Here is a 27,695-nt window from a genome sequence, read left to right as displayed (position 1 = left end):
GAGAAAAAAAAGAAGAGAGAGAAGAATATTGGGCAATTGAGAAGAGTAGATACAATAGATAAAAAAGAGGGAGAGATGAGATGGAGAAGAGAGGAGAGTGAAAGGTGGTGAGTGAGAGAATAATGAGAAACGAAGCAAAGATGCGGCTGCGGAGAAACAAAACGGGGCCAGGGGCATGCGTTCTATTTACAGCACTGTACAGTAGTATGTATACAAAAGAGAACTCACGCCTTAATTAGAGAGTAGAGAATAAATAGAATTGATGTGCTGCGGCAGACATTACGATGGACATGTACAGTTGCATCGGTACACTACGGAGGACTGTAGATACAGAGTACAGCTGACTTGGGCACAAATCGAGTCACGAGAAACTGACAGCATAATTCTCATGACTCTTGAAAGTTCTTTTTTTATTTTTGCATTAATGTTTTCTTATGGGCTCTACGTTACTCTGTACTCCGGAGTAGTAAGCCCACTAGCCACATTCATCGTGGCGGTACATGTCCCACCACGCGGCTTCGTCATTTCATTCTTCTGCAAACAGTTGCGCCAGTGTTTCACTCTCTCAATCACCTCGATTCCAGCGTGTTTCAGATCGCATCCCTTCATTTCTGATATCGCACAGGGTGGGTTGTGCCTGTTACACCATTGTGGTACTCGTGAGAAGTTTGAAAACTGACGACATGGAATCTCCATCCAGAATGAGTCCCCCCATTAAGCTATAAACCATGGCCAGCAAAAGAACCCGCGCAGCCTTCGAGGCCGATATTCAAGCCCACCAATCTCCCTACGCCCTCTACGGAACGCCCCTCCCCCCACTCGATCCCAGCGTGCGCGACGATGGATCCTACATGCCAATCTGGAAACAGGAAGTAACCGATGACCGGGGAAGGAAACGCTTGCATGGCGCCTTCACCGGTGGTTTCAGCGCCGGGTGAGCTCACGATCCATCCTTCGCATGGAACAGCGACACTAAAAAGTGTTTCTTGCTCAGGTACTTCAACACCGCCGGGTCCAAGGAAGGATGGACCCCTGCGACTTTTGTGTCTTCGCGACAGAATCGGGCTAAAGATGCGAAACCGCAGCAACGGGCGGAGGATTTTATGGATGAGGAGGATTTGCGCGAGGCTGAGGAGGCAAGGGAGCTTCAGACGAGCAGTGATTTTGCTGGGTTTGGGTCTACGGATACCGATACTATGCGCCGTGCGGGATTGATGGATTTGCTCAAGACGGGTGGTGAGACTATAGGTGTCAAACTGTTGAAGAAGATGGGGTGGCGAGAGGGTCAAGGCATCGGTCCCAAAGTGCGACGGAGAGCCGATCTCGATGACCGTGCTGCCCAGAGCAACGAGACGTACCTGTTCGCACCGGATAACCCGCCTATGATTGCCTTTGTCCAGAAAAACGATCACAAGGGATTGGGATACGAAGGGGAAGCCCGTTTGGACGAGTCGCATGGCCCTGGAGGAAAGGATTCTGATGAAGAAGATTCGGATCCGTTCTTTGGTCGACGATTGGAAGCTCCTGGGAAGCAAAAACCATCCAAGCCAGAGGGGCCACGTCGCGGCGCATTTGGTGTCGGTGTCTTGAACGATACTGGATCGGACGACGAGGACCCCTACTCTATCGGTCCACAGATTTCCTACAACCGCGTCATCGGGGGAGACAAGAAGAAAAAGAAGCAAAAGGAGAAAGCTGGGGTAGGACAAGCTGCCGGTTCAGCATCCAACCCTCTCGTGAGCACCAAACCAGTCTTCATTTCCAAGAAAGCCATGGCAGCCAGGAATCCTGGCCGCTTTAGGAAATGTCACGATGGTCGTTTACCCTTGGATGGATTTGTACTTGCAGACCTGGCTAGTCTCTCCATCTCATCCCAGGAGAAACGATATGCACCGGAAGTCCCTTCGGATTGGAAATCCAGCAAAACCTTGTCGCAAGAGAGGAATACTTCCAACTACGTTTCTGCGGCAGACGCTGCCAAAGCCTCGTCGCTCGATCCTACATCTCGGGCTGCGCTTCTAGGGGAGGCGCAATTACCTTCAAAATCCATCTTCGACTGGATGACCCCTGAAGCCCGAGAAAGGATAGCGAAGTTAACCGGGAAAACGAACCTACCGCCAGCTCTAGGCGAAAAGGCACCCAAAGGCTACGAAATGTCAGAATCCCAGAAACGACAAGATCTCTGGGATCTGGTTCCAAAACTAGATAAGCAGCTGGCCGTCCAAGCATTGACCCGAGCAGTCAGCGGATGGATGCCCTACTCAGAGGACCCCGACAAACGCGTCCGCTACCGGTCATTCATCGAGGTACGTGCTGGGCTTCGTGACACACTTCCCGAACGAGTTCCCGGCTCAACGACCGACGAGTGGGCTTCCGAATTACACGAGTTTGCTCGAGCCGCAGAAGTCTTTAAACCAGTGAGCGGTATCATGGCATCGCGGTTCACATCCGCGTCGTCCGGTCCTAAGGGCTCGTCAGACGAAGCGGAATCGTCTTCAGATAACCCGCTACTCAGCACACCTGCTGAAAAGCCTGAAGATCCTGCTGTGGCGGCTGCCAAAATTGGCATGTTTGGTCCGATGACCCGGAGCACGATATCGTTCTATCCAGGCCGTTTATTGTGCAAACGGTTCAATGTGAAACCGCCTTCCAATGTACAGCAAGACCCTGAGGAACAACAGCAGCCGGGAGGTCCACCTTTCGCTGCTGGTGACCGTTTCCAGTCCGCGGGTTACCAAGCCCCTGCTCACACCGGACCGAAGGAATTGGTCTCGCGAGATGTCCTGAACCAGTTAATGGTGGATAGTGGTCGAGCAGAAATGGGTACTGAGACTGCAAGAGAGCAGGTAGTCGTGGAGCCAGAACGCAATGAAGCTCTGGAAGCTGAACGACCGGGAGAGGCGGTGTTCAAAGCAATATTCGGGAGTGACGATGAAGATGAAGATGAAGAGATGGAGTAGCTTCCATCTTGTAATGTTACACTGTATAGCTCCGGAACAATTATATGTGGATGTGATACTCGGCACTAAACGAGCTTGTTTAATGGAGCAAAGCTTATCATTTGACATGTCACGCGTAACCGTTGCGTATCGGTAATGACCTGTGTGGTATGGTATGGTATGGTATGGTATGGTACGATACTGGAGAGATTTGGTACATCTCAATAGTAAACTCAGAAGGCTTTCCTTCGAGTCAATGCGTTTCATAATCTTTTTTTCTGTGGTTGAATGTCGATCGGGATTCAATTCCTCTTCTTATTTCCCTTCCTTTTTCCCAAGTCTTTCTCCTTCACTCATTTTTGCAAGCATTTCCAGTACAACAGGTGAACTGCAAGGATCGCTGCCCGGGGCTTACTTACATCTGCTACATACGTAATGGCGTCCTAATCCTCGTTCATCTTCCCCTCATCGCACCACCTCCTTGAATTCTTTCTTTTGTCTATTTCTCGGGTCATTCTCACGCATTCCTTTTTTAACTCACTTTTCTGCTGGCTGATGGGGTCTCGTCGTTGGCTTCTACAAGATGGTAAGTCTATAGTTTACCTGTTACTGCCCGACTGTCTTGGCTTTCGTTAGAACGAACTCGTGGGTTTGGTTATCATTACCATAGCTCTTCCTGCACGGAGGATTCTCCCGTTTGTCGCAGCTCCACCCTCGAGCCTGACAGCTCCATCTGTCTATGATTTTTCCCGGCTTTTATCTGTTTCAAAGTCCAATAGTTAGAAATCTAACGGAAATCGTGTAGGGTTGTTGCTTCTCCTTTTTGTCGCGTGATAGTAACCAACCGCCACATGCGATTGCGACAGGAGGTATCACCACCACCGAAGAACAGCAACTACAACAACAACAACAACAACAGCAACAGCAACAATGTACAGACGTCTCGCCTACCCCCGAGATTCACGCCGCCACAACTTCCACCATTGTATCCAATACCTCCGCCTCGCAAATCGCCAGACCAACGACTCGTCGTCGCGGGCCTCCGGTCAACCAGTTCCCCCTGAGTGAGCACTTCAATGCGCCGATCCGTCCGCACGTCTGGTACAGCAAGCGTCGGGCATGGACGCGCGCTCAACTAGATCGGGAGCGACAGGAGTTCTTTGAGACGAGGGTGACGGGGCGGTCGGAGATATGGGCTGCTCTAGCGGCTGCGCTTACGTTCATGCGTGAGAATAATGACCTTGCGACGGCGCAGAGTATCATTGATGCTGCTGGTATTACTGTTCCTACGGGTGATGTCTGTCAGGGCTGCTATGATGAACAAGGCGTGTTGTACCGGTTGCCGCAGTGTATTGTGAGCGATCCGGAGAATATGGTACAAGCGGATCGCGCGGATGATTACTCCGACGTGGATGACGATGATATGTCTAAGTTGGTCGATGACGACGCGTCGGGCGATGAGCTTATTTCAGATGATCTTGAGAAACGTCGGGATGAGAAGGGCAAGACCAGCGAGCGGGATCTTATTAGTGTGAGAGCTCGACTTAGCGACAGGGGTGGGTTGGACCTTGTCGTGTCTGTTGGGAAGAATCGAAGTGTTGGTTTCATTGCGCGCAAGATTCGACAGGAAGCCGATGTATGTTACCAGGTTTCCCTTGTTCCTGTGACAAAAAAATAAAATAAAATAAACTGGGCTGACACTTGTTTGCTATCGTGCAGATCGACCGACATCAAACAGTCAGAATTGCATATCTAGGCAAAGTCCTTAGAGGACACTCGTCATTACCAGACCAGGGTTGGGAGCCGGGCCATGTCATCAATGCATTTATCGCCCCTCATCCTTCTGCGTCGTGACGACCGGTCCCTTTTTCCCAAAATAACCTGCTTAATGCCCCCTACGCTCTCTTACTCCTTTCCTAATCATTAGCGATGGCCACCGTGTTCTGGCGTTTGTTGTCTCTGGATTTGCATAATACCCCCCATCATGCGGTTTTCTTGTTTTGATTTATTCTATCTTCCATTTTTGTATCTTTCTTATCTACATACTTGGTGTCATTTACCTTTCCTAGTACTTATTATCCCTTTTTTTTTCTCTCTCGTTATTGGGAACAAGCGTAGTTTGTATAGGACATAAAAGTCTATTCGCAAATAGCAAATAGCTAAGAATTACTCTATCTTTCAATACTCCTACTCATATACTCCACATGCCACCATGTACTCCGTAAAGATATATATCCAGCGTATTTGTGCAAACTTGGGTTTAATTCAACTATTCAATGGAGACAATAGTAAGTAACTCAGCATTCCATCCCTATTTGAGAAGAAAAGGAGCAAAAAAGAAATAAAGATTCATTCAATCATAACCAATTTGCCGGAGCAGAACGGAGCGCAGAAAAAAGCAACAAAAAATAATGCATCGTCCGTGAATCGAACACGGGCCTCGTCGATGGCAACGACGAATTCTACCACTAGACCAACGATGCTAGTTGATATTAGTATCCGTCTTATTAGATATTTATCTCAATATGACCACATGTTAAGTTACAGCCCTAAAACTTGACTGTATGAGATGGTGGTATGATATCGGATTTTTTTTTTTTTTTAAAAAGCCTTCTTACTGACTTTTACTTTATTTGAACGATAGAGTTATATTCTCGTACATTGAGCAAGGTTGAACCACTTTATTCAATGTGCGCTATATTACTGTCGTCCTGCCCTCTTCCCTCAATGTCTGACAATGGAGCGCATCGGTTAGTATTGTGGTTGGTGTTTATTCAGAGCGAATCTTGTAAAGTACACTACAGGCGCGCGCGGGAGGCTTGGGTTTTGGGTTCTCTTCGAAGCTCAATCTCGGATGTGAACTAATAAAGACCATACTTAATTGACACCCACTATATTCATGTAGAGATATATGCGACCTCACCCTTTGTTATATTGGTCATTCTTATAGGAAGCTTTGCATCCCCGGTATCCCTAAAGTCTGGAACGTGTTAGTCGATATCGATGACCTGGATGGGTTGTATAGGTCGTACCAATTTCTACTCTAGCGAAGCGCTGCATATTCCAGAAGAAGAACGACGTGATAAGTAGAAGGAGGTGGCGGTTGTATTTCATGGTGCTTGGCAAGGAGGGGATGGTGATATAGAAGGGTTGGGATCGCAATAAATCGGTTGTGTAGATTACTGACGAGATGTTGGTATTTGAAGGATAAAACGGATAAGAATACTCGTTTTTGAAAAATCTTCTGTCTGATCAAGTTGATGGAAGAGTGAAAGTGAATGCGCTTGGTCACATGATGAATGAGAGGGGGATTCTACGAAGCTCGCGCTTTTCTTTCTTCCTCATCCCATTTCCCTCATCCATTTTCTCCTACATCCAACGCACATGCTTAATACCGTCAATCAAACCATCTTTACTCACGGCACTACTCACCAAACACGCCAGAGGCCAACCCGCAACATTCCTACCCCCCAGCAATGACCTGGTTGAATCTGCGGCTATTTACCTGGAGAGACGCTGTGTTTCTGACCATGTTCTTCCTCTTTTCTCGAGTGTCACATTATATCTGCGACTACACTGAGGCTAGTAAGTCAAAAGTTTGCTCTCGCGGAGTCCTTTTTGTGTTAAGGCACTGACTGTGGTTTCTGGTAGAGTTCAATCGATGGATAGAGGGACGTGGCCGGCGCCTTCATGCGGATTGAAGGCTGCAAAAGTACGACATGAACTACGAGATCGATTTGGGAGGAGGGATAATAGAGATTTGTGTGCGGATACTTATTGGGATTTGATGTCTACTCTCTGTCGCCGTACTTGAATAAGGGGGTTATGTTGAGATGGGTCGAGAGTGAATATAAACAAATTCATTCTCGAGCAGTACTATGGTTGATTTGATCCGGGAAGAAGAGTGTTGTCGAGGTAGGCAGGTCAGTCACATGATGGGCGAGCGAGGGAGTTCCCATCTCTCCCTCTTCTCTTTTCTCCTCCCCATCCCATCTTCCCCTTCATCTTCCTCACCATCATTGCTCCATCCTCTATTCCGAGTAATCTCTTCATTCACCACGAATACGATGTAAGTCAAGCCATTTTCTACGCCAGCATTTCCCCAGACCTGTTTACCCGGTTAATAACTCCGAGACACTCTAGCCTCCTTCCTAAACACAATGGACGAAACTTCGCACTACAAATTACTGCTAGTTAACTGAAAGGGTGCGATTGTGATTACGCTTTGTTTATATGCGTACTGTGCTGCCAATCACGCTTTTGACTTGGGCTTGAAGAGTGAGCCCAGCCTTGCAATGACTGACCGTGGACGCTTATGCTATTGTGTCATTGTACTGATTAGTTTCTGGTAGAGTTCGACCGCTGGATGAAAGATCGCAAAGAAGACAAGGTCCGCGTATAAGGAGGAAACTGTGTGTGATGGGCGTTGGCTGGGTGCTGCCTTCGGGATCTGCTTGTTTTGCTCTGTTTTCAACTTGCTTTTAAGCATACTAGCAATGAAAGAGGCTTCTTGAGACTCTGTCCTTGATATTTAGCAGGAAACTCTATTATAATTTATTAGCCCGTCGTAATTTGATTACTATCGTCCTACTGCGGACTCTCGTGCTCTTCTGTCTTAGATGTGAGATCTTTATTGTAACTTGGTATTCTTAAATAGCTCATTAATTCATCGACGGTGTCTCGAGTTTATTAAATCCTAAGGATTAAGCAGTATTCTTGTTGATTTTACCAGGAGGAATAAAGCGTGTTATTGAGGAGGTCACATGATGACCGTAGTTATTGGAGTTCCTCATCCCTCCCTCTTCTTCCTCGTTTCCCATCTTCATAATCCTCACTCTCACCATCTACCTCTTGCCTCAAACAGGATCTTCATCTTCAAACCAACAATTCAACTACTACTAGTAATTCATGCCCCTTATTCGCATTAACACTATCCGAAACCCCCAATCCGAAGCCCACCAGGGCCTACTTGACCTGAAGCTAACGCAGGGCACCCCAGCCAAATCTACAACCAAAGTCCGTTCAATCAAATCGGATTCAGTAGCAAATCAGAGCAAATGCCGACAAAAAAAAAAGAAAAACAGATGACCGAAAACACCGTCCTACACCTTCAGATTGTCGATTGGAAGGAGAGCAGTGGTACTCTGGTATGATTACGTCCAGAGCGGTAGGCTGAGAAAGAGCAATTCATCTTCCGTTATTGATGCTGGATTGTTTCTGTGCCATCTGTGCCATTGTACTAACTGGTTTTGATGTTCGACAGGCCGTCGTGCTGTGAGCCGCCGTTCGGTCTGATACCTCTTCGTCGATGGTGTGATGTATTTTAAGGGATAAAGCTACTACAATAAACGTCTGTTATACGGTGCTTTTTGCGGATTAGCTTGCTAGAGAATGATGGATAGCTAGAGTGGCAGTACTACGGCGCTGGTTCTTCGTACGCTGATCTCTGGAGTCTTTTCGGTGTCCAAACCGTTGCCAGATCAAGAGATTGAGACCGATCAGGATACTCTACGTAGTGCTTTATATACGTAAAATAAAGCCTGAGTCTCAATTGGTCTTGGTCATCGTAGTCGAAGAGTAAAGCGTTTCATGAGGAACTGGTCCAGTCACATGATGGGCGTAGGTGGTAAGTAGGTATCTCCTCTCCTCTCTTTCTCCTCTTCATCATCCTCCCCTTCGACAACACAAACAAACCGCATCGTCACTTTGCCATTAAACTTTAGACTTTCCAAGCTCCAAATTACAATAATAAGTCAAATATCCTCCATCCCGGCACCCCAGGACCTACGCCGTGCAGAGACCAACCTGGAACTTCTCTTAGCACACCCAAAACCGCCGTCACAATTTGTCGAACCAGATCCCCTCATCAAACACAAGAGCTGATCCTAGCAATAACAGATGGAAGGCAAATTGACAATCGATGTCGATTTCAAGGCACACTGGCAGATATCTGTGGGGGTTGAAATGGTTTACGGCTAGAAGAGGGAATAAGACTACCCAAGGATTAAGACAATAAAGAGCTCCAATGTGTGGTTTCATGCGCAGGTGAAGATTTGAACCTAGATCCAAGCTTCCAAGTCCTTCAAACCGCGACAAGGTTAGCTGTTCCATGGAACCCCCAATGACGCTGTTGCTTTTATTTTTTTTGAAGGCCTTGGGGAGAAGAGTAAACGGCGATAAGAGTAAAAAGAAGGTCTGGTGTTATAATACACGTTGTTGAGCATGTTGAACCTAGTCACCTGATGAGCGTAACTAACTTCTTCCCCCGCCTCCGCTTCTTCTTCTCTTCTTCCCCGTGTTTGAACGATCAAGTTAACCCACCTTTGCGCACTGCTCGGGCTTCCAATAGTCAAAGTTACAGCGAGTCAAGCCACCACACTCTCTACTCCAGAGACTAATTCAAGATACTCGCCAGATCAAACACCCGCACCGCGCCGTCCGTCAAACCAACCCCAGCACCAAACAACCAAAGCAAAAACCAACAACACCAAATGAGACCGATATGGATTAAACTCGGGTTCTGGGTATACAACGCAGGCAGAATACTCCTCTTCGCTCTTTCCTGCTACCGAATTCTGGATTTTAGTGGGGAGGTGATGCGGGCCGGTAAGTCAAGCCCTCGGATTCCGCGATGGGATGGGATGCTTTTTCTTGAGCCATCGTGCTGACTGTAGCTTTTTTCTAGTTTGGGATATCCTAGCGAACGGCGGACGGGGACTTGCGGACGCCAATACTGGGTGATGGTCGTGGGGGTCGTGGGGTTGGTCCGGAATACCGTTAGGGTTGTTGTCGAGAATTGTTTCTTGTATTTCAAGAGGACAGTCGATATCAATTCATGTGGAATGCTTTCTAAATATAAGCGAGAGCTCTGAGAAACCACATACTCTGAACAGAAAGAGTACCGTCTCATTTTCTTTTTTCTCTTGGCTACGGCCCCTGCAGAGAAACGAACCGGGATGTTCGTGGGCTTGGATGAGTAGGTCTTCGCATCCTGGCTATGGATTATTCTCACTGACAATAAAGAGTCTAGCCGCTGGCACGAGTGTACTACATAACGTCCATGTTATACAACACCACAATCCCAGCCACTGCAGTCTCTATGCGCGCATGACAAACATCATGATTCAAAGATCCTTCTATTGGCGCTAAACTATGCAAAAACGACTGCTATGCGACTAAAAATACCGCCACTCACACATTTCACTCTCTGATCGCACTTATCGATCGATGAACCGCAACTCCAACATTCTTAGCGGAGGATAGGCAAAAATCGTAAAGCCTGCCCCAAGCCAGATACCCAATTCACAGCCACCGGTAACGGCTTGTGCGACGGGTCCGGTGTAGTATGCTTGGTTCTGTATTTGTAAGTAAGCCAAAGGTTTCCATCTGATTGTAATAGGGCGTACTAACCATGCCAACAATAGCCCCAGCCCAGCCAACCAGAAACGATACACCGGCTGCGATTCCAACAGGTAGTTTCCTCCGATCATTCCAGATGGACCAATCGTATTCCCTACCTCGGTTGAAGAAAACATCTTGCTCGATCACAATCATGAGCCAGATGACGACCCAATATCCAATCAACGGCAAAAAGTTGCCAAAGATCTGATACAACGAGTTCCGTCCCCCAATAGCACAGCCCGCATAAATCACGGTGGTGATAATCGTAAACACAGGCCTCGGAATCCTCTGCCAAAAATCTCCCAACATCTGAAAATTCATCGACATCGAGTACGAACCAGGCGCATTATTCGAAACCACACCCACCATATTCACGATAGCGCAAAAACTCCCAAACGACCCAAGCCGGTTATAAGCAGCCATCAGCAACCCCCCCGGCGTGCCGTCATAGATCGCCGCCCATTGCGGATTATGCGCGACGCCGGTCCCGAGACCAACGCCCATGAGGATCGTTATCATCATGGAAAAACATCCGATTACGGTCACGGTCCATGTCTTCCAGCGCTTAATGTCGGGTGGGTAGTAGACGTAGTAGTCTGCGGCGATAGGGACCCATGCGAGACTGACGGAGAAACATAGTGAGAAGAAGGATAGGCGCTTTGCGTTGATTTGCTCTGGGGATCCGAGTGATGCGGTGTCGAAGTCGAATTGGGGCCATGCTGTTCCGATCATGATGCAGAGGACCATTAATTGAGGTAGCCATGCGACCCTAATTTACATGTTAGCGTAACAGAATCGCAGAAGTTCTTGGGCTAATACCTTTCATAGAACTGGAACACACTCATGCCGAAAGTGGCCATGATCCAACTCGCAAGGGCGACGATAATGATCCCCACAATGACGGAGACGTGCCCTCCTGATACTTTGGAGAGGAGTTGGCCACCGACCACGCAGTTCATCATGCCGTATCCAAGATTCGTCAGGATATTGAGCGCACAGCACACCTTGCTGGGGTAATATCCCATAAAATAGCGCGCCACGATCTATAACAAGTCAGCTTGAACCATACCGATACCCCCGGAGACACATACAAGAGTCCGATTCCCACTCCTCGGGCCCCAAGTACTCATATACCCAACCGCCACATTCCCCAAAAGATTCCCAAAAACCGCACAAATCACCGCATCCTTATAACTCAACCCCATAACAAGCGTCCCCATAGACCCCGCAGTAATATTATTTATCGCCATGCCCATGCTAAACCACATAACCAACATCTCCAGCGCAGCCCAGGCGGTGGGCTTTCGGCGCTCTTCGAGGGGAATGGGCTCGATGCCGCGGACTTCTAGGCCGCTGATGTTTTCGGCCCATTTTTCGTAGCGTGACCTGGGGTCTAGGGCTGTGGGGGGATTTTCGCGTTCGGGGTCGTCTTGGCTGTCGGTGCGGACTTGTTGGACCTGTTGGTCCTTTTCGATGTCTGGTCCCATGGACGTTTATATAGGAATGGAAAAGAGATGATAAAATTGCCGTTACCTTATGCCTTCTCTTAACTCGAGTACATGAGTATAAAAAGTCAAGTACTCAAAACCCAAACGAAACGCGATAGGGCTGGCTAGGGATTATATGCCTCGAGTCCAAATATTCCACGAGACGCCATCGTTACTCAGTGAAACGGCCTTGACATCACTTTATCTACCGCCGTGTCACACCCTGCACTACTCCCGGACCAAGGCATCGCATTCCACAGCCATCACGAGCAAAAAAATCAACACCCATCCTTCCTTCGCGACACCAACCACAAGCATGCAAAGTGCGCGGGTAACCGTCGGCCCGTCTGGCCTACCTACCTTTGTTATTAGGGGTAGACCTCGAGGACAATCAACGTGATTTGTTGTGAGTGTGTACAACCACAACTCGAGGATCTGGATGTGGAAGTGATCCAATCAGTATCCCCGGAATCTCTGCAGTCAAACCGGAAATATAATGGAGATCACTGACATTTCACTTTAGCCCCTTTCTTCTGTTAGTCACAAATTCTTCCCCAGAATTACAGAGAGCAAGTACTTGCTTACTGATTACTGGGTTTCCAGCAAATCGGTGCGCAGAATTCCCTGTCGGAGCGATTGAATCGCATAGCATACCGCGCACTGGCCCGCACTCCGCACTGACTATTGGTTATATCACTGCCTGCTTTGAGCTTAACAATGCGTCGACTGGTATGTGAGACTTATGCAAGGAGAGAGAAACGTCGGAGCGAGTGTTACTACATTCGAGGCACATATTGTCCGACGGGCAGGATTGTGCATATGTTGACAATACTCCGGTGCCCTAATAATTGAGACTTTGGTTTTCACGTCATGAACCATGGGTAACCCGAGCTTGTTTCCGGGCTAACTTGTGTTTTCTTCTTGAAGTGGTCAGTGGTGATGATTCTAACCATGCAACTCACAAAATGCCCTCATAATTACCACTGCACTATTCGAATACAAAACCACCTCAAGTCCGTTGCGACTCTAACCCTCATGTCGATCGTTTCCAGTTGCATAGTCACCTCCGGCCCTAGTTGTGCCGTTGCAAATACTTGTGCCATTTCCTCCAGCACCTCTAGCTGCGCCATCATTTATAGCTGGAGTCACCGGCTATAGCATTACGTCCACCGCCCCCGGCAGCTTGCAGCTGCGTGCACCAATATCTCTGGCCCCAGAGCCTCGTTATAATGATGCTTCCAGCAACAACAAAACCTCTAGCTATACAAAGAGCTCCATTCGTATCAAAGTGCCAGAAGTGCTTAGAGAAGCCGAAGATTCTAGAGAGACCAAAGGCCCCAGAGAAACCAGAATACGAGCATAATTTTGAGCGAGCTCACGAAAAGATTCCCTCCGTTATAAGATCCCAATTCGAAACTTCCTACGAAGCACGAATGGACTGGGTTAAGCCCTATTTGGACGAGGAAAGGCTCGGAAAGACTAATTTACAACGCCAGCGTCGTCTGATAGAAGAGCAGAAAGAAAAGAGTTACAGCTATGATGATAATCTTTCGGAATACACCGTCGTGTCATCAGACGCGGAACCAGAAGATCTAGACCCAGACGTGGAGGAAGAACTCATCAAACTGCGCGAGAACTACTGGGAACACCAGATCCATCTAACCTCGCTCATCGAGACGCGGCCCATCGATGTCGGCACTGTAAATGAGGTTCTTCTCCTGCGCAGCCACAGGGACCGACATAACCGCACGTTCGCTTGGAGACTGGAGCGTGAGAAATGCGCCGCTAGTGGGGGCTGTTGTGGACGGACTTGCGGGTGCTGTGAGAGGCCCTTGGGGAAGTATCTTAAGCCTGCTAAAGATGGGGAGGAGGAGGATGAGAGGAAGGAAGTGGAAGTTTTGGGACATTGTACGGTTGAGTGTGGGTGTTGTATACTGGTGAGGGGGTGTTATAGGCCTCATCCGGATTTGCCCTCTATAGACAATGAGGATTGAGGATAGGTGCTAAGACGGTAGGACGCATCTATTGAATAGCCATTGCATTTATTCTTAACCCACAATAGAGAAGTATTGCTTGAATGTTTTTTGTTCATAACTTGCTCAATAGCTTGTATTAAACCCTACCCCAACTCAGCCGCCACAGCCAGCTCCATGACCTTAGTCGCTTATCTTCGTGGCAGTGGGCAAACGAGTTCAACTGGCGGCGATAATAATAATATCTACACATACTTTTGGACACACCAGCTGCCCAGTGGCGTCACTACCAATGACTAAGTAGTTACAATGGTGATAGAGGCGTGAATAACACTTGTATACTTCCTGTATTTCTTTTCCATTTATCCACTCTTCACCTTCGCTTCTTTTTTTTTCTTTCCTTTTGTACATGGTAGTTGCTATTAGTTATTTGAACACACATAGCCCATATGAAGATGAAGTAACCCTACTTGCAAGTATTCTTAGTGAAAACCAAGCGTACAGCATCACCAACTCTACTGGTAATTACAGTGTAATGGGCCTCACCACTGCGTTTGAATGGGTTCGGCAGGAATGGATCACTGTTGGCAGCCAGTCCTCCAGCTCTGCCTACGCCTTGGATACCTTCTACAGCTCTCTATCGTCTGGTCTGATCCATGGTGTTATTGTTAATTTTTTATTTCTCGCGCGCCCTGCGATCCTTGAACCATATCCACCTTTCCGACATTCAAAAGCCCCTCCGGAAGTCCAAAGCACTCAGCCGCCCCATATTCCTCAGTCACCGTATTCAGCTATTCCTGTTAGCCATCGCCTGGAGGGCCTAAATATTAACACCAAGCACCTCTTCGCGCTTTGCACCATCCTGGTAGACAAAGAAAGAGGGAACGGTACGGATTCCGATCTCTTCAGCAACATCAGAAAGTCCTTTTCAGACTTCCCTGCTAGGAGATAGTTCAGATCCGGCCTGTAAGTCTGATCCAGCTGGCTAGCATGGCCTGTTGTTTGATAATATTCCATAATTCCAGCCAGACGCTCCTCTGGGTCTTCTGTTTCATCTGCAACAAAGCGGCATATGGTCGACGCGAAGATGAATAAAGGATATGCTTTTTCAGTAAGGATGTAGATGGTCTCTTCACCAGGCCATCCTTCCGAGCTAATGTCACCCTCACGCTCCGCTAAAATCTTTTGGAACCCAAACCGGAAGAAAACTGTCAAATCGTGTTTGACAAGGGCGGAGGACAGGTTTTGAAGTACTAGACGGTCATGATCCTCGATTGGTATTTTGTGGATTTCCTGGCGGATTGGCAACTCCGGACGGCTGATTATGAATATCGTGACCTTGACTGAATCGATTTGTTTTAACGTGGGCAGCATATTAAGCATGGACCGGATATCCTCGTCGTCCGTGGATTCGTACTCATCCAACGCATCAACTACCAGAACAATGGGTCTTTGCCAGCGTACGTTCGTAAGGGGCTGGTAGACAAGATCTCGGAATTGCGGTCCAAACGCTTTCGAAGTAATCCACGATTCATGTTCCAGCGCGAGCCGGACTGCGCCGGCCTTCTCTCGAAAATGAGCCATCAACTGGACTGTGATGGCGGAAAAGAACTTTTGGGAATTGCTACGATCGCCTTCATTTCTGTTGAAGAAGAAGCTGGCACCTAGCATCCCCTCCTTCTGTAACCGTGCCGCAACAGGTCGGGATATGGTGGATTTCCCTATACCTCAAGTTGCTGGGGAACACCCTCCAGTGCAGATCACATGTAATTACTATATAGTAAAGAAAAGACAACGCAGATCAGCGAATTCGCGATGTTACACGCCATCGGGTACCGATCACTGATGTGCGTGTACTGCTCAATCTCATTGGAGGCAAAGAGAAACACGGAAGCGTATATGAAGATTTTGACATATTTTTTATACATACTGGCGCCGCCGAGCTTGGATGTGAGACCGGAGAGCTTAGAATTAGAGGACCAACAAAAAAATGCACGAGAGAATCAAAGAGCAATAAGGATAAGAGAATTATAGAAGTGGAAAAGTCAACAATCCGGCCGGACATAAGAGGCATTATATATAGCCCACCTAGAGCTATTGCCATAACCGGGCGCAAGGCGGTGAAGCGCCCCGCTAACCGTCGCAGGTTTCTGCCTTAGGATGAACTGCGCGGGGATGATTTGTATACTAAGGTTTGTCTGTTGTTGAGGCTAGGTACTACACAAATAAGAATTTAATCACTGTCAACATCAACAGACAACCCCGGAATGCGGCCATTACGGAACAAGTCCACGAAGATGTGGTGGTCACGTCGGACCTGGGCACTATACTCATGCGCAAACTCAACAAGCAAGTCCACGAATCGGTCCTCGTCAGTCGCAATGGCTGCATGAATAGCCTTCTCGGGCGAAAACGGCACCAGTTCCCAGTGCCTTCTGTCGTCGTCTCCGGCCCCGTGCATCATGGCAGTGGCCCGGCCCAGGTCGGCAACCACTATCGCCATCTCCTCCGGGTCGTTGATGTCTGACCAGTCAAGGTCCACCGCATACGGCGAAACTTCTGCGACGAGCTGGCCTGCGCCATCGATCTCGGTCCAACCGAGCCATGGGTCTGCATGCGCTTGCAGTGCGCGCTGCGAGATCACTGTCCGGTGACCTTCGTGGTGGAAGTAGTCGGAGGCCGCGCTGTTTGTGACGTGTGAGGAGACGGCTGCGGCTTGGGACTGCTTCATGTATATTACCACGTCGTTCTCCAGGGCCTCGCTGTTGCCTTCAAGTAGGATGTTGTACGATGGGAGGCCTGCGCTGCCGATGCCGACACCACGACGTCCCACCACGTCTTTGATGCGGTAGGCGCTGTCGGAGCGGCGCTTATTCGACTTGGGTAGTGTCTCCAGATAGCGATGGAAGGCAGCTGCGACTTTTTCTCGCGTGGTAGAGTCCAGTTCAACTGCACCGCCGCCTAGGGTGAAGCGCCGCTCGAAGTCATGGATCTCGGTCATCGAGTCAAGCAGCCCGATGCGATTTTGCGCGCGAGCTGAGTGCAACGCTTCCAGTAGCGGGCCCCTGGCCGTGTCCAGGGTAAAGCGAGGCACCTCGTTCTGATTGTTGCTAGTGGCCAGGTTGTGAATACGCTCACGGTAGGCTGCGGCGTACGTCCGGACAAGTTTGGCGATCTGCTTGTCGCTGAGCGCTTTCGCGTATCCGATCAGGGCGACCGAAGCGGCGAAGCGCTTAAGGTCCCAGGTGAAGGGGCCGACATATGCCTCGTCGAAGTCGTTGACGTTAAAGATTAGCCGACCCTGGGAGTTCATGTACGTGCCAAAATTTTCTGCGTGTAGATCGCCATGGATCCAAATCCGGCTTGTTTGGTCGTTCAGGTACGGGCCACCGTGCTGCCCCTGCTGCAAATCGTGGTAGAAGAGACACGTGCTACCGCGGTAGAAGGCAAACGTCGAGGCCGCCATCTTGCGGAACTTGACCTGGAATGCAGTAGGGTCTGCCGCAAGAAGGTCACTGAATGCGGCGCCGAAGACGTTGAGGATCTCCTCGCCTCGCTGCTCGATGGAGGACCGTTCGACGGTCATCATGAGTATTTGTTTTTCAATGGTTTCTTGATTCATTGAAAGGACAAGATGGATTGCCCGGTAGATATATGTGCTTACCCCTTGGCGGCGCGGAAACAAGATCTTGGCCGGGCTCCACTACCTGTCATTAGGGCTTCTGTGATTGGGATCATGCACCAGCCAAGAGTCGGGTGGATAAAACGGTTTGACCTAGCAGTGTGGCGCAGCTTCATAACCGCTGCGAGATGACAATGGAGCAATCAATGCCAGTCGGGTAATTTCTCGTCCTCGAAAAAGGGGAAGAGGGGAGAAGTCTAGAACTGTATTCGAAGCGAGCTATGACCCTTCATCCAACCTGCGGCGGGATAGACGTTGTAAAAATCAGCCACTGATATCTTGGTTGTGAATCAGGGTTGCCAACTGTAACTGGTTATGATTCAGTCAAGGATGGTTGAAAGAGTGCGTTTTGGTCTCTTCACTCGTCTCTTGGAAACCAGTAAGTTGCATTGCCTAAACCCATAAGTCATAACCCAGGCCGCAAGAACTCGGATTAGAATCTCATACCTGCAGTTTTCAGGATCAGGATTCTCCTTTGCTTTTTCCATTTGATAGGTTGTTTGGCCTGTGTTGATAGGGTGCTCAGCCGCAGACTCCGTACAGTTCTGCCCCTCACGCAATGCCTCCCAGAGGATAACAAAAGTCCACGGTGTAAGATAATAGTGGATTATACTATAACAATAATATCAAAAGAATATAACGAACTATAGAACTCCCATCCCCCGAACTCCTATTCACATCTACATCTCCCTAAGCATCCACCTTAAAAACTATCTTATTAGTTCTCCGCGCTTCAAAGTCCTTATACGCCTGTGGTGCATCTTCGAGCGCCATCGTCTTGCCACCCAAGAAGGCGACCTTGGGGTAAATCTCCTGGAACAGCTTCAATGCCTCGCCAAAAACACTGCGCACAGGACATCTACCAAAGGCCATGGTGACGTTCTTACCGTAACACAGCAGACCATTCAGAGAAATCTGCTCCGTATGGATACCGACGGAACTGATCTGGCCCCACGGTCTGATCATATCGAAAGCGAGCATGAAAGCATCCGTATGCCCAACGACCTCTATCACCACATCTGCCCCGCGATCTCCGGAAGCCGCTTTGATCTTGCCCAGGGGATCATCATTCAAGTTGATTGGGATAGCGCCTAGCTTCTCGGCTTCTGCGAGCCGCTCCGGAACAGAGTCGATTGCGTATACAGTTTTGACCATGCTGAGCGCACATGCGATCGTGCAGAGACCCACGGGGCCGCAACCGATGACTACAGTAGTGAACTGCTCTCGATCGCGCGGCTCAAGATTCTTCAAGAAGCGTGACGCAGCGAAATATCCGGTTGGAAAGATATCTGCCATGAGAACAAGGAGGTCCTCGGGAACGCCTTTCATCAATTAGCTTTTTTTTCAGACCGTTAATCGTTTCTGACAAACCTTTAGGCGTTCTAACACAGGTTGTCTGTGCCAAGGGCACTCTGACATATTCAGCTTGCCCACCGTCGATTGTATTGGCTGGTGTCGAGTTCCCAAAAAGCTCGCCCTTTGCGCATCGACTTGCTTGGCCGCGCACACAGTAATAGCACTCCTGACAAGAAGTGAAAAATGGAACAACAACCTGGTCCCCGAGAGCGAAGTCCTGAACAGCTTCTCCCTTTTCGACGACAGTACCGACAAACTCATGGCCACACACAAAACCGACGGGACATTTCAAGTGACCGCGATAGAAGTGCAAATCAGAACCCTGTCTGCGTATAAGCGTATGTACTAGGACCGGGTGCATGTTGATATGTTACCCACACATAGTGCTGTGGACGACACCTTTAAAATGGCGTCAGTTGGCTCCTGGATGTTAGGATACGGTCGGTCTTCAACAGCGACCTGGGCCAAACAAAGTCAGTTTTGAGAAATCGGCTCGGTAGGTGGTACTTTACCTCGTAGGGCCCTTTCAGGACAACAGCACGCATAGTTGCAGGAGGCATGATTACAGGGGACTTAGTTTCAAGTGATAAAACAAGCCAAGAGTGATCAATTTAGCCATTCTCTTCCCAGCAGGAAGAGTCATACTATTTATGTCTAATCTACTGTATGATCTCATGGATAATCGTATTTTATAGTTCATAACAACGATCCGCGGCTGTGAGTCGGATATTGCATATAGCCGGGAGATGTGGAGATTTCACCGTGTTGAACGGCCATATAGTTGCTGACCTGGATATTTCTGACAATTAATTGCAGACCTAAAGAGAGGGGTTGAGGGATGCAAGATTTCATCCTTTTGACCGAACTTTTCATTCGATATGGATTGGCATTTAGGTTAAAGAGAATGCGGGGTTGTGCTTCAAACCCCAACATCGCGGCTCAAACACCCGGGGTAGTCGGCTTTATTCTAAATTTCCTTGTGATGTCCTATCGTCAGAGCATCTATACTCTGCAGCGCGCCAAATACAACGCTTACTCTCTTCTCATTACGGAATCTAACCAGCTTTGACTTACAAGATATAGCATATCGTATTTAAACCGTATTAGCCACCACTCCTGTCCAAAAGAAACATCTCAAGACGATACATTGATCAAAATACTTTTCACAGTAAGGTACTCGTCAATTCCATGTCGTCCTCCTTCGCGTCCATAACCGGACTCCTTGACGCCTTAACACGGACTGTTAGTGACACATCACTAGATAGCTGGGAAGATGTTCGAAAACACTGAACTCACCTCCAAATGGACTTTCACAAGCGCTTAGCATGCCCAGGTTTACACCGACCATGCCGACCTCGAGGTTCTCTGCAACTCTCCACATGCGTGATATTGATTCAGTGACGATGAAACTGCCAAGACCAACATCGCAGTCGTTGGCCTTTTCCACTACTTCCTCTTCGGTTTTGAAAGGGAAAAGAGCGACAACAGGCGCGAAAACTTCCTCAGTCGTGGTCAGTGACTCCATGGACATGCCGCTCAAGACAGTTGGCTGGAGGAAATATCCCGGGAGGTTGTTGGGCTTCGATGGCTCTCCCCCAAGAAGAATGGAGGCACCCCGACTCGTGGCGTCTGAGTTTCAATTGATGTTAGCAGATCGTATTCAAGGGTTAAAAGGGACGGTGTGTATGCCTTTTATATGGGCCAAGGCTTTCTCAACCGCACGCTCATGAGCCAGAGGGCCAATGGCCACGTCGCTGTCTGTACCATTTCCCACTTGTAGTTTCTCAACCCTTTCCACCAATGCAGAAGTGAAGCGGTCATAGATTCCCTCTTGAACAAAAATCCTATTTGCCGTCACACAGGTTTGCCCCGAGCCCCGGAATTTGGCGAGCATGCACGCGTCAACAGCGGTTTCCACCTTGGCATCGTCGAACACGATGAACGGACTATTACCACCCAGCTCAAGTGAAAGTTTTGTCAAATTGGCACTGCTCTGTTCAACCAGGATCTTTCCAACCCGAGTCGACCCAGTAAAGCTGAGTTTCCGGACGAGCTTGGACTTGCAGAGTGCTTCCCCAACTTCTGCTACATTGTTCAGCGTGGTGACCACGTTGACAGTGCCCTTTGGGAAACCGGCCTCCTGTGCCAGCAGAGCCTGGGCAAGGGCACTGAGAGGCGTCTCCCCAGCTGGCTTCCAAACCGTCGTGCATCCCGCGGCCAACGCCGCACCAACCTTGCGAGTAATCATTGCAATGGGAAAGTTCCATGGCACAAGACACGCTGCGACCCCAATAGACTCCTTGATAGTCATAATACGCTGGCCGAGATTTGCGGTGGGCACGACCTCTCCGTGTGTCCTCTCAGCCTCGGCAGCAAACCAGTCGAGAAACGACGCAGCATACATCACCTCACCCTTTGCCTCTGCGAGCGGTTTCCCGTTTTCAAGCGTCAAGATAAGAGCAAGATCCTCGAGATGCTCCATACAGAGAGCATGCCATTGCCGCAACCAGCGAGCTCGCTGTCGTGCCGATGTTTTCTTGTAGGATTTGAATGCCTCGTGAGCAGCAGTCACTGCTTTCGCAGTATCAGTGGCGTTCATTTCCGGCAGAGTGGCGATGGTCTCGAGTGTAGCCGGGTTGACGACATTGAATGTAGAACCACTGACGGAATCGACCCATGATTCTGCGATGAAGCCCTTTTGCTGGAAGAGATCAGGCCTCTTGAGATTCGAAAGACTTGCAAGCGGCGCCATTGTAATAATTCACGTAGAAAGTATTCCTGAGATAGAGTCTCTTAATTTTGAAGTACGGACAAGTCTCAGTTGAGAATCTAGGGTATTGTTATATCTCGGAATGACCATATAACCACACAGAAGTAACCGATAGCCCGAGCCCCCGCAAGATCTCCAGGATCATCGCTCCACTTGATGTGACTAAGGATGCGGGGTTCGTAAGAGAGTTTGTCGAATCTTTGGAGATGTTTTCACGCAAAATGCTCCCCCCTGTTTCTTGTCTCACATCCTTCTCTTTCTCATATTTCTATATCATTACCCAAGCCCCTTCAGTATTGCAACGATGTCCGCAATCCAGAATCAACTTCAACAAGGTGCTGTTCTTAGCTCTGTGTCGAATGTCTGCCCACCAGGTACCAAGTTCCACGTCTTGGAAGTTGGTTGGCTTGAGTGTGACGAAGGTTTTGTGGTTCGAGGCGGCAACACAAGCGTGAAAAGCAACGAGAAAGAATCTTTCGTTAACAAACGACGAGAGATGCCCATGTACTGCATCTTGATCGACCACCCCCATGAGGGTCTGATTCTTTGGGAGACCGGCTGTGGCAAGGACTATCCCAAGGTCTGGGGCCCGGCTGTATCTGATATCTTTGCTCGTGTCAAGTATGAACCTCAGCACGAGCTCCGCGCAGCAGTCGAGGCGACGGGCAACAAAATCGAGAATATCAAGAAGATCATTATTGGCCATCTTCATTTAGATCATGCAGGAGGCCTCGACGAGTTCCTGGACAACAAAGAAGTTGAGGTCTGGGTCCATGAGAAAGAACTGCTATCTGCGTTCTGGTCCGTCGCCACTGGGGCTGATGCTGGAGTGTATTTGGGACATTACCTTGAATTGTCGTTGTATGTATGCTCCGTTCTTTCACTGAATTTTACGAGGGTCTAATATAGCTACAGAAACTGGAAAACCTTCACGGATGAGCGCCTGGACTTTTGTCAGGGCATCACTCTCCACCACTTGCCCGGGCATACGGATGGTTTGGTTGGAATGCAAATCAACATGCTTGAGACGGGTACCTTCCTCTTTATCAGTGACCATTGCCATGTCATTGAGAATGTAAGTAATAATGATTATACGACGCTTGCAGCTATCTAACATTCACAATAGTGGCGTGATGGCATTCCCCAAGGATGGTTGGCAAGAGATCACCCAGCCTGGTTCAGGAGCACCCAGCGTCTCAAGCACCTTGAGCGGATTACCAAGGGTCAAGTTATTCCCGGGCACGATAAGGAAACCTTTTTAGCGCTTCAGAGGCAAGCTCAAGTTTTTACCTGAATTGTATGATTTTGAAGCATATATCCGTGCCAGTCTCGTTTCGCTTTTCTCCCCGAGGGCTCCATGCCGGATGATACCAACCGGTGCTGCATTTCTGTTGGAATCGAGCAAAATACAGGCAATAAATTTTATAGAATGCTTTCTGAAGAACTATGCATTGGGTTAACAGTCACTTCCTAAATACAAATAAAATCATGCAATCTCATCCAAGGAACATGCATCTGCATCTGCTCAATTTCCTCCATCGTTCTTCATTTGATATGGAAAAGCCACATCAAAAATTACTGATTTGCCTCCTGACTTTCTCTTCGCAGCGTTAAGCAGATTTTCCGTGATCTTGATATGCGGGTTGCACTTTAGCACCGTATAAACCATGCCCACGTCTTGCCTCTCTATGATCATTTCCATAGTCCTTCCTTTCGATGATATCGGAACTCTGCGCTCTGTGGAAAACTCGAGGAGCTCGGTCAAGTCATAATCGTTTTTATCTTGGCAAATTTTTTTCACTATATGCTCGAAAACTTCAACATTATCATTTTCACATAGGATCTCGGATGCCCGGATCCTCTTGGGCCAGTCTCTTTGCCACTAGGCCTCCCAGACTGTTTGGAGGTCTAGATGACGCCTTTAGACAATCTGGCGGCCATCAACTAGCTGCAAAAGGAAGTTGTTGTGAAAGAAGTTCAAAGAGACAAAACAAATGCAAAGTGCATAATACATGTATGCAGTGGCCATAGTAAAAGGATGCTGGATCATCATTCGGGGAGGGTAGATCGCACTATCGACGGACAAACCGGGCCGGAGATCATTGCGCACCTGTTGGCTCAAAGATAAGTCCAGTAGAATACTTGATCTGTATGTAGGTACAAAGAAGGGGTAGGGCTCATGATCCTTGTTGGTCCTTTTTGGTACTTTGTACATATACTAAGGACTTAGGCAGAGCACTGCCAAGAGTCAAGCATACGTACTTGATCTTCTCGACGCTTTGAAGGCTTTCCCTTTCCGTTTTAGTGCTCACCCCTCGCCGCTTTTTTTTTTTTTTGCTTACTGAGTAAACCTGATCACTGAGCAGAGGGTGAGCCGATGGGTGAGCAACCTGAGTAAGGCAACCCCAATAAAATGCACCGGGCTAGGATTTCAACCCATATCTGCTTTCCCTCGTAAACACAAAAAATCACCGAGCTTTATGAGCCATGTACAGAATAGCATGCACCGCCTGCTTGATTCTCCTTTCCAACAAATTCTGATCCGTTATATCCAAACTAGCAGTCCAGATTTGCCTTGAAAATTGACTGGGCTCATAAAACTTGCTCCCTCATTTTGCAAACCTTCCATACATGCCTTCGTCATAATAATTCACCTTAGGACAGGCCTTGACCAGGACCAACGCGGTCTGTTTGTTCAATGTTCCACACTGGATGACATACTTTGTAAGGGAATCGTAGAATTCTTTACAAATGGTGGTCTTTGCTGTATCATAGAAGCCGTTGGCGGGACTCAGCACAGACAAGACTGCGTCCCACGCCGTTTTCATCTTAGTCGAATCACCCAAGGCAGCCTGGTAGGAATCCAAGGTCGCGTACAGGTGTTTGTGGATTTCTTTCCTTATTTCATGCTTGAACGGGTAATTGTCTTCGACGCGGATCTTGGACTCTTTGTTTAACTTAAAGATGAAATGGGAGAAGGATTCGAAAACAGCAAGCGCGTCGCCCATGGTGCCGTTGTTGATGTTGTCTTTAGCTGCGTCTAAAGTGCCACAGAATCGGGGATCATAGCCGGCTTTGAGATAGGTTATGAGTTGGTCCCAGGTGATGCTGTCAATAGGTGGGATTTCATCAGTCTTGTAGTAGGTGATGTCCTGGTGTGATCAGGAATTACACTGAGCAGGCCCCTGAGCACCCTCATAAAAGCGGCGGCATCCAGAAGGGGAAAGTCCCAGTGGCTCTAGAAAAATCAAGTTCGTATAGGTACAACGTGTATTCCATAATGTGACGCAATGTCAGCCTCGTGCTGAATTTAAGAGATGGATGAATGGACGGCGAAATATCTCGAGGAGTGGCAAGTTGATTTCGGAGACGAGCTCAACGCCGAGCAATCACTACGCTTTATTCAAGATGTCTTGTCGGCATTGAAGCAACTGCCCAGCTCCGGCGTCGAGACGGTCGCTCCATCAGTCATAGCCACGATCAAGTCGCAACAGGACCTTGAGGAATCACTTGATTACTCTCAAGGTGTCGTCTTCGAAGCCGCCATCTCTTCGCCCTTGGATTCTAGCGACCTTGCACAAGTCACCCGGTTGCTTGTGCAGGAGCTCCCCCATCCTCGCAACGAGTGGTTTCAACGAAAATTTGCCAATAACGCGCGCGAAAGATGGAATGGTATGTTGAAATTTACCAATGAGGAAGTGACCTAATGGCTGATTCGACTTTTAGGACCAGATCAACCTGGCCCTGAAAAAGACCTCGACCAATGTATCCAAGAATGGATCTCTTTGAATATCTTTGTCGCACATCTTACTCGAGTGCAAGCTGCTCCTCTTGAAGACTTCGCGCTCCGAACACTAAACCGGGCGTTCGACCCAGGATCATATCTCTCAAATGAAGTGGAATACCAGGTCCCCGCTGGTGCCGCTTGGATGAGAAACTGGGGAAAGGAGCTTTATGTCTGGAAATTCTCCGCGATTAAGCTTGGCATCGATCGGGCCAGGTGGAATTGGTGGAAGCGAGGTTTTTGAGACTTGTTGGAAGTCGGAGAATTTGCGGCCGGAGACGAAGGAGGCAGCTGGAGCAGTAGTCACTAGGTGTATCTGGGTGTATTCACGAATGTAAAACCTGACATGTATAGGGAGTGATTTCAACCGTAAATGTTGATCGTATATGTATTTCCTATCCTGGTTGTTTATTCTCCCTGTTACTGCCAGGAGTCCGGCTAGACAAAGCACCCCCAAAAAATATATATATTGTGGCGTATTCTCAGCCTCATAACAACAATACACACCCTCTGGTTGGTCCTCGGCTGCGGGGAAGCTGTCAAACGGATATATATAACCTTCCTCTCAACCACTCCGTACCCCGTACCACCCATCCATAATGGAAAACAACAATACCTCCATATACTCCCCCGAGACCCCCAAAATCCCTACATGGGACACCCTCCTCATATATATCACTCCCCTCCTCCTCGCCTACCCCATCCTAACCTCCCTCCTCCGTTTCCGCCGACACCACAACCTCCACAAACACTACCACTTCCCAACCCGCGACTCCTTCTCGCGCATGACAGACGACCAAGCGTGGGAAATCCAGAAAGTCCTCGCGCAGTTGGAGTTTCCGTTTATTTATATCAAGGCGTTGCAGTTTGCGCTGTTCAGGGTACTCCTCTCCCTTTACCCCCTCCCCCCAAAATAAACAATAACAGACTACTAACACCGAAAGCACAGACATACGGCATCCCAAGTATATCCACCGTCCTAACAAAAACAACCCAATTCTCGCACCCCGCAACATCCCTGAAACGCTACGCCGACACCACCGCGCTCATCCAGGAGTTCATCGCGCACTCCCCGTCTTCACAACGCGCATATACGTCCCTCGCGCGAACGCGCTTCTTACACGCCGCGTACCGCGCGTCGGGGACTATCCGCGAAGATGACATGCTTTATACGCTGGGTTTGTTTGCGATTCAGCCGATTCGGTTTATTAGGAATTTTGAGTGGAGGGAGTTGAATGGGTTGGAGAGGTGTGCGATTGGGACGTTTTGGAAGAGTGTTGGGGATGCGCTTGGGATTGACTATGAGCGTCTTCCGTCTGGAAACTCGGGGTTTAAGGATGGGTTGCACTGGCTTGAGGAAATTACTACCTGGAGTGATGCGTATGAAGAACGCTGTATGATCCCTCATGTCAAGAACAGGGAAACAGCGGACCAAACGACAGCCATGCTGGTGTACATGTTACCCAAGCGTCTGCACCCTGTGGGCTTGAAGTTCGTCTCGTTCATGATGGACGATCGACTTCGGAGGGCGATGTTATATGACGCCCCACCACCACTCTACACTACGATCTTTTCTACCCTGTTGAATACCCGCCGATTCGTCTTGCGCTATTTAACCCCTCCGCGACCGTATTTTATGCGCTACATGTCTCTTACCGAAACCCCGGATGAGGATAACCGTATCTTCATGACGCAGTGGGATGCTGCGCCGTATTATGTTAAGCCGTCTGTTTGGAATCGGTGGAGTCCGACTGCTTGGGTTACTTGGGTGCTTGGACGGCCGTTGCCTGGGGATGAGGGGGAGAGGTATTATCCCCGTGGGTATCGGATTGAGGATGTTGGGCCGAGGTATTTTGAGGGGAGGGGTGGAAAGTCGATGGAGGGGTTTGTGGAGGAGTATAAGATGGGGAGGACTGGGGGGTGTCCGTTTCACTAAGCTGGGGTTGATGACTACGATTTATGATTAGTTAACTACAATTATTTCGGTTTGTAGTATAGTTCTAGGACAAAAGTCTACGTAATTTCCCGCAACTACGAAAATATATATAATCGCCAAAACATTTCTTTTCCCCATAGATAAGTAGCATATAAATGGTAAAATATAATAAAAATTTAATCAATAATGTGTATACCACCCCTTTGCCTCTAAAACTGCATTAATACGGTTCTCCATCAACCTTACCAACCCATCAAAAAATTCCTGTCCTAAACTCTCCCATGCATCCTCCATGGCCTTATAAAATTGCTCTTTCAATTGCTCTTTGGTCCCATTAAATAATTCAAGGTCTGGATAGAGCATATAT

General features: G+C 48.5%; 12 protein-coding genes and 1 non-coding gene across 13 annotated transcripts; 6 read left to right on the top strand and 7 right to left on the bottom strand.

The window, feature by feature from the left end:
• Nucleotides 1–468: 468 nt before the first annotated feature.
• Nucleotides 469–3,041, top strand: ASPGLDRAFT_82953 (putative G-patch domain protein). Its single transcript, XM_022550194.1, has 3 exons — nucleotides 469–626; nucleotides 701–934; nucleotides 995–3,041. Exons 2-3 carry the CDS (start codon nucleotides 729–731, stop codon nucleotides 2,958–2,960), a joined length of 2,172 nt encoding a protein of 723 aa, XP_022400353.1. The 5' UTR covers nucleotides 469–626; nucleotides 701–728; the 3' UTR covers nucleotides 2,961–3,041.
• Nucleotides 3,042–3,490: 449 nt separating this feature from the next.
• On the top strand, nucleotides 3,491–5,008 carry ASPGLDRAFT_48213 (uncharacterized protein). Its single transcript, XM_022546847.1, has 3 exons — nucleotides 3,491–3,525; nucleotides 3,745–4,575; nucleotides 4,659–5,008. Exons 1-3 carry the CDS (start codon nucleotides 3,523–3,525, stop codon nucleotides 4,791–4,793), a joined length of 969 nt encoding a protein of 322 aa, XP_022400352.1. The 5' UTR covers nucleotides 3,491–3,522; the 3' UTR covers nucleotides 4,794–5,008.
• Nucleotides 5,009–5,351: 343 nt separating this feature from the next.
• On the bottom strand, nucleotides 5,352–5,422 carry ASPGLDRAFT_t101. Its single transcript has one exon. It is a non-coding gene; the product is annotated as a tRNA-Gly (tRNA).
• Nucleotides 5,423–9,930: 4,508 nt separating this feature from the next.
• ASPGLDRAFT_48206 (purine-cytosine permease family protein) lies at nucleotides 9,931–11,904 on the bottom strand. Its single transcript, XM_022546846.1, has 4 exons — nucleotides 11,432–11,904; nucleotides 11,160–11,383; nucleotides 10,350–11,109; nucleotides 9,931–10,294 (listed from the first exon to the last, which is right to left on the bottom strand). Exons 1-4 carry the CDS (start codon nucleotides 11,825–11,827, stop codon nucleotides 10,157–10,159), a joined length of 1,518 nt encoding a protein of 505 aa, XP_022400351.1. The 5' UTR covers nucleotides 11,828–11,904; the 3' UTR covers nucleotides 9,931–10,156.
• Nucleotides 11,905–13,260: 1,356 nt separating this feature from the next.
• ASPGLDRAFT_36374 (uncharacterized protein) lies at nucleotides 13,261–13,821 on the top strand (the record flags this gene model as incomplete). The annotated part of the gene is made up of 1 exon (XM_022544681.1): nucleotides 13,261–13,821. One exon carries the CDS (start codon nucleotides 13,261–13,263, stop codon nucleotides 13,819–13,821), a length of 561 nt encoding a protein of 186 aa, XP_022400350.1.
• A 523-nt stretch (nucleotides 13,822–14,344) lies between these two features.
• On the bottom strand, nucleotides 14,345–15,724 carry ASPGLDRAFT_48203 (uncharacterized protein). The gene has a single exon (XM_022546845.1). It carries the CDS (start codon nucleotides 15,469–15,471, stop codon nucleotides 14,575–14,577), a length of 897 nt encoding a protein of 298 aa, XP_022400349.1. The 5' UTR covers nucleotides 15,472–15,724; the 3' UTR covers nucleotides 14,345–14,574.
• A 309-nt stretch (nucleotides 15,725–16,033) lies between these two features.
• Nucleotides 16,034–17,386, bottom strand: ASPGLDRAFT_26529 (DUF2252 domain-containing protein; the record flags this gene model as incomplete). The annotated part of the gene is made up of 1 exon (XM_022543574.1): nucleotides 16,034–17,386. One exon carries the CDS (start codon nucleotides 17,384–17,386, stop codon nucleotides 16,034–16,036), a length of 1,353 nt encoding a protein of 450 aa, XP_022400348.1.
• A 748-nt stretch (nucleotides 17,387–18,134) lies between these two features.
• On the bottom strand, nucleotides 18,135–19,398 carry ASPGLDRAFT_1493467 (alcohol dehydrogenase family protein; the record flags this gene model as incomplete). The annotated part of the gene is made up of 4 exons (XM_022542027.1): nucleotides 18,135–18,804; nucleotides 18,854–19,160; nucleotides 19,217–19,297; nucleotides 19,351–19,398. 4 exons carry the CDS (start codon nucleotides 19,396–19,398, stop codon nucleotides 18,173–18,175), a joined length of 1,068 nt encoding a protein of 355 aa, XP_022400347.1. The 3' UTR covers nucleotides 18,135–18,172.
• Nucleotides 19,399–19,875: 477 nt separating this feature from the next.
• Nucleotides 19,876–21,590, bottom strand: ASPGLDRAFT_74994 (NAD-dependent succinate-semialdehyde dehydrogenase; the record flags this gene model as incomplete). The annotated part of the gene is made up of 3 exons (XM_022549768.1): nucleotides 19,876–20,067; nucleotides 20,135–20,467; nucleotides 20,528–21,590. The coding sequence occupies 3 exons, from the start codon at nucleotides 21,588–21,590 to the stop codon at nucleotides 19,973–19,975; spliced, it is 1,491 nt and encodes a 496-aa protein (XP_022400346.1). The 3' UTR covers nucleotides 19,876–19,972.
• Nucleotides 21,591–21,852: 262 nt separating this feature from the next.
• Nucleotides 21,853–23,114, top strand: ASPGLDRAFT_173189 (N-acyl homoserine lactonase family protein). The gene is made up of 3 exons (XM_022542789.1): nucleotides 21,853–22,469; nucleotides 22,524–22,683; nucleotides 22,735–23,114. Exons 1-3 carry the CDS (start codon nucleotides 21,913–21,915, stop codon nucleotides 22,900–22,902), a joined length of 885 nt encoding a protein of 294 aa, XP_022400345.1. The 5' UTR covers nucleotides 21,853–21,912; the 3' UTR covers nucleotides 22,903–23,114.
• Nucleotides 23,115–24,217: 1,103 nt separating this feature from the next.
• Nucleotides 24,218–24,807, bottom strand: ASPGLDRAFT_36368 (uncharacterized protein; the record flags this gene model as incomplete). Its single annotated transcript, XM_022544680.1, has 2 exons — nucleotides 24,218–24,760; nucleotides 24,802–24,807. The coding sequence occupies 2 exons, from the start codon at nucleotides 24,805–24,807 to the stop codon at nucleotides 24,218–24,220; spliced, it is 549 nt and encodes a 182-aa protein (XP_022400344.1).
• Nucleotides 24,808–24,925: 118 nt separating this feature from the next.
• Nucleotides 24,926–25,636, top strand: ASPGLDRAFT_127923 (uncharacterized protein; the record flags this gene model as incomplete). Its single annotated transcript, XM_022540752.1, has 2 exons — nucleotides 24,926–25,280; nucleotides 25,335–25,636. The coding sequence occupies 2 exons, from the start codon at nucleotides 24,926–24,928 to the stop codon at nucleotides 25,634–25,636; spliced, it is 657 nt and encodes a 218-aa protein (XP_022400343.1).
• Nucleotides 25,637–25,991: 355 nt separating this feature from the next.
• Nucleotides 25,992–27,328, top strand: ASPGLDRAFT_127905 (uncharacterized protein; the record flags this gene model as incomplete). The annotated part of the gene is made up of 2 exons (XM_022540750.1): nucleotides 25,992–26,273; nucleotides 26,342–27,328. 2 exons carry the CDS (start codon nucleotides 25,992–25,994, stop codon nucleotides 27,326–27,328), a joined length of 1,269 nt encoding a protein of 422 aa, XP_022400342.1.
• Between the last annotated feature and the right edge of the window lie 367 nt (nucleotides 27,329–27,695).

The sequence above is a fragment of the Aspergillus glaucus genome (assembly GCF_001890805.1).
Source record: "Aspergillus glaucus CBS 516.65 unplaced genomic scaffold ASPGLscaffold_12, whole genome shotgun sequence".
NCBI classification, from domain to species: Eukaryota; Fungi; Ascomycota; class Eurotiomycetes; order Eurotiales; family Aspergillaceae; genus Aspergillus; species Aspergillus glaucus.
The sequence above is the reverse complement of the archived record's forward strand: the minus strand, read 5'-3'. Positions and strand labels throughout refer to the sequence as shown.

Bases quoted from the DNA above. Each gene is read 5' to 3' on its own strand.
- ASPGLDRAFT_82953 (XM_022550194.1), top strand. From the start codon at position 729: ATGGCCAGCAAAAGAACCCGCGCAGCCTTCGAGGCCGATATTCAAGCC. The intron at 935-994 runs GTGAGCTCACGA...TTTCTTGCTCAG, and splicing joins ACCGGTGGTTTCAGCGCCGG to GTACTTCAACACCGCCGGGT.
- ASPGLDRAFT_48213 (XM_022546847.1), top strand. The intron at 4,576-4,658 runs GTATGTTACCAG...GCTATCGTGCAG, and splicing joins AGATTCGACAGGAAGCCGAT to ATCGACCGACATCAAACAGT.
- ASPGLDRAFT_48206 (XM_022546846.1), bottom strand. From the start codon at position 11,827: ATGGGACCAGACATCGAAAAGGACCAACAGGTCCAACAAGTCCGCACC. The intron at 11,384-11,431 runs GTATGTGTCTCC...GACTTGTTATAG, and splicing joins GGAGTGGGAATCGGACTCTT to ATCGTGGCGCGCTATTTTAT. The intron at 10,295-10,349 runs GTTAGTACGCCC...TTACAAATACAG, and splicing joins CTGGGGCTATTGTTGGCATG to AACCAAGCATACTACACCGG.
- ASPGLDRAFT_48203 (XM_022546845.1), bottom strand. From the start codon at position 15,471: ATGCTAGGTGCCAGCTTCTTCTTCAACAGAAATGAAGGCGATCGTAGC.
- ASPGLDRAFT_173189 (XM_022542789.1), top strand. From the start codon at position 21,913: ATGTCCGCAATCCAGAATCAACTTCAACAAGGTGCTGTTCTTAGCTCT. The intron at 22,470-22,523 runs GTATGTATGCTC...ATATAGCTACAG, and splicing joins CATTACCTTGAATTGTCGTT to AAACTGGAAAACCTTCACGG. The intron at 22,684-22,734 runs GTAAGTAATAAT...CATTCACAATAG, and splicing joins ATTGCCATGTCATTGAGAAT to TGGCGTGATGGCATTCCCCA.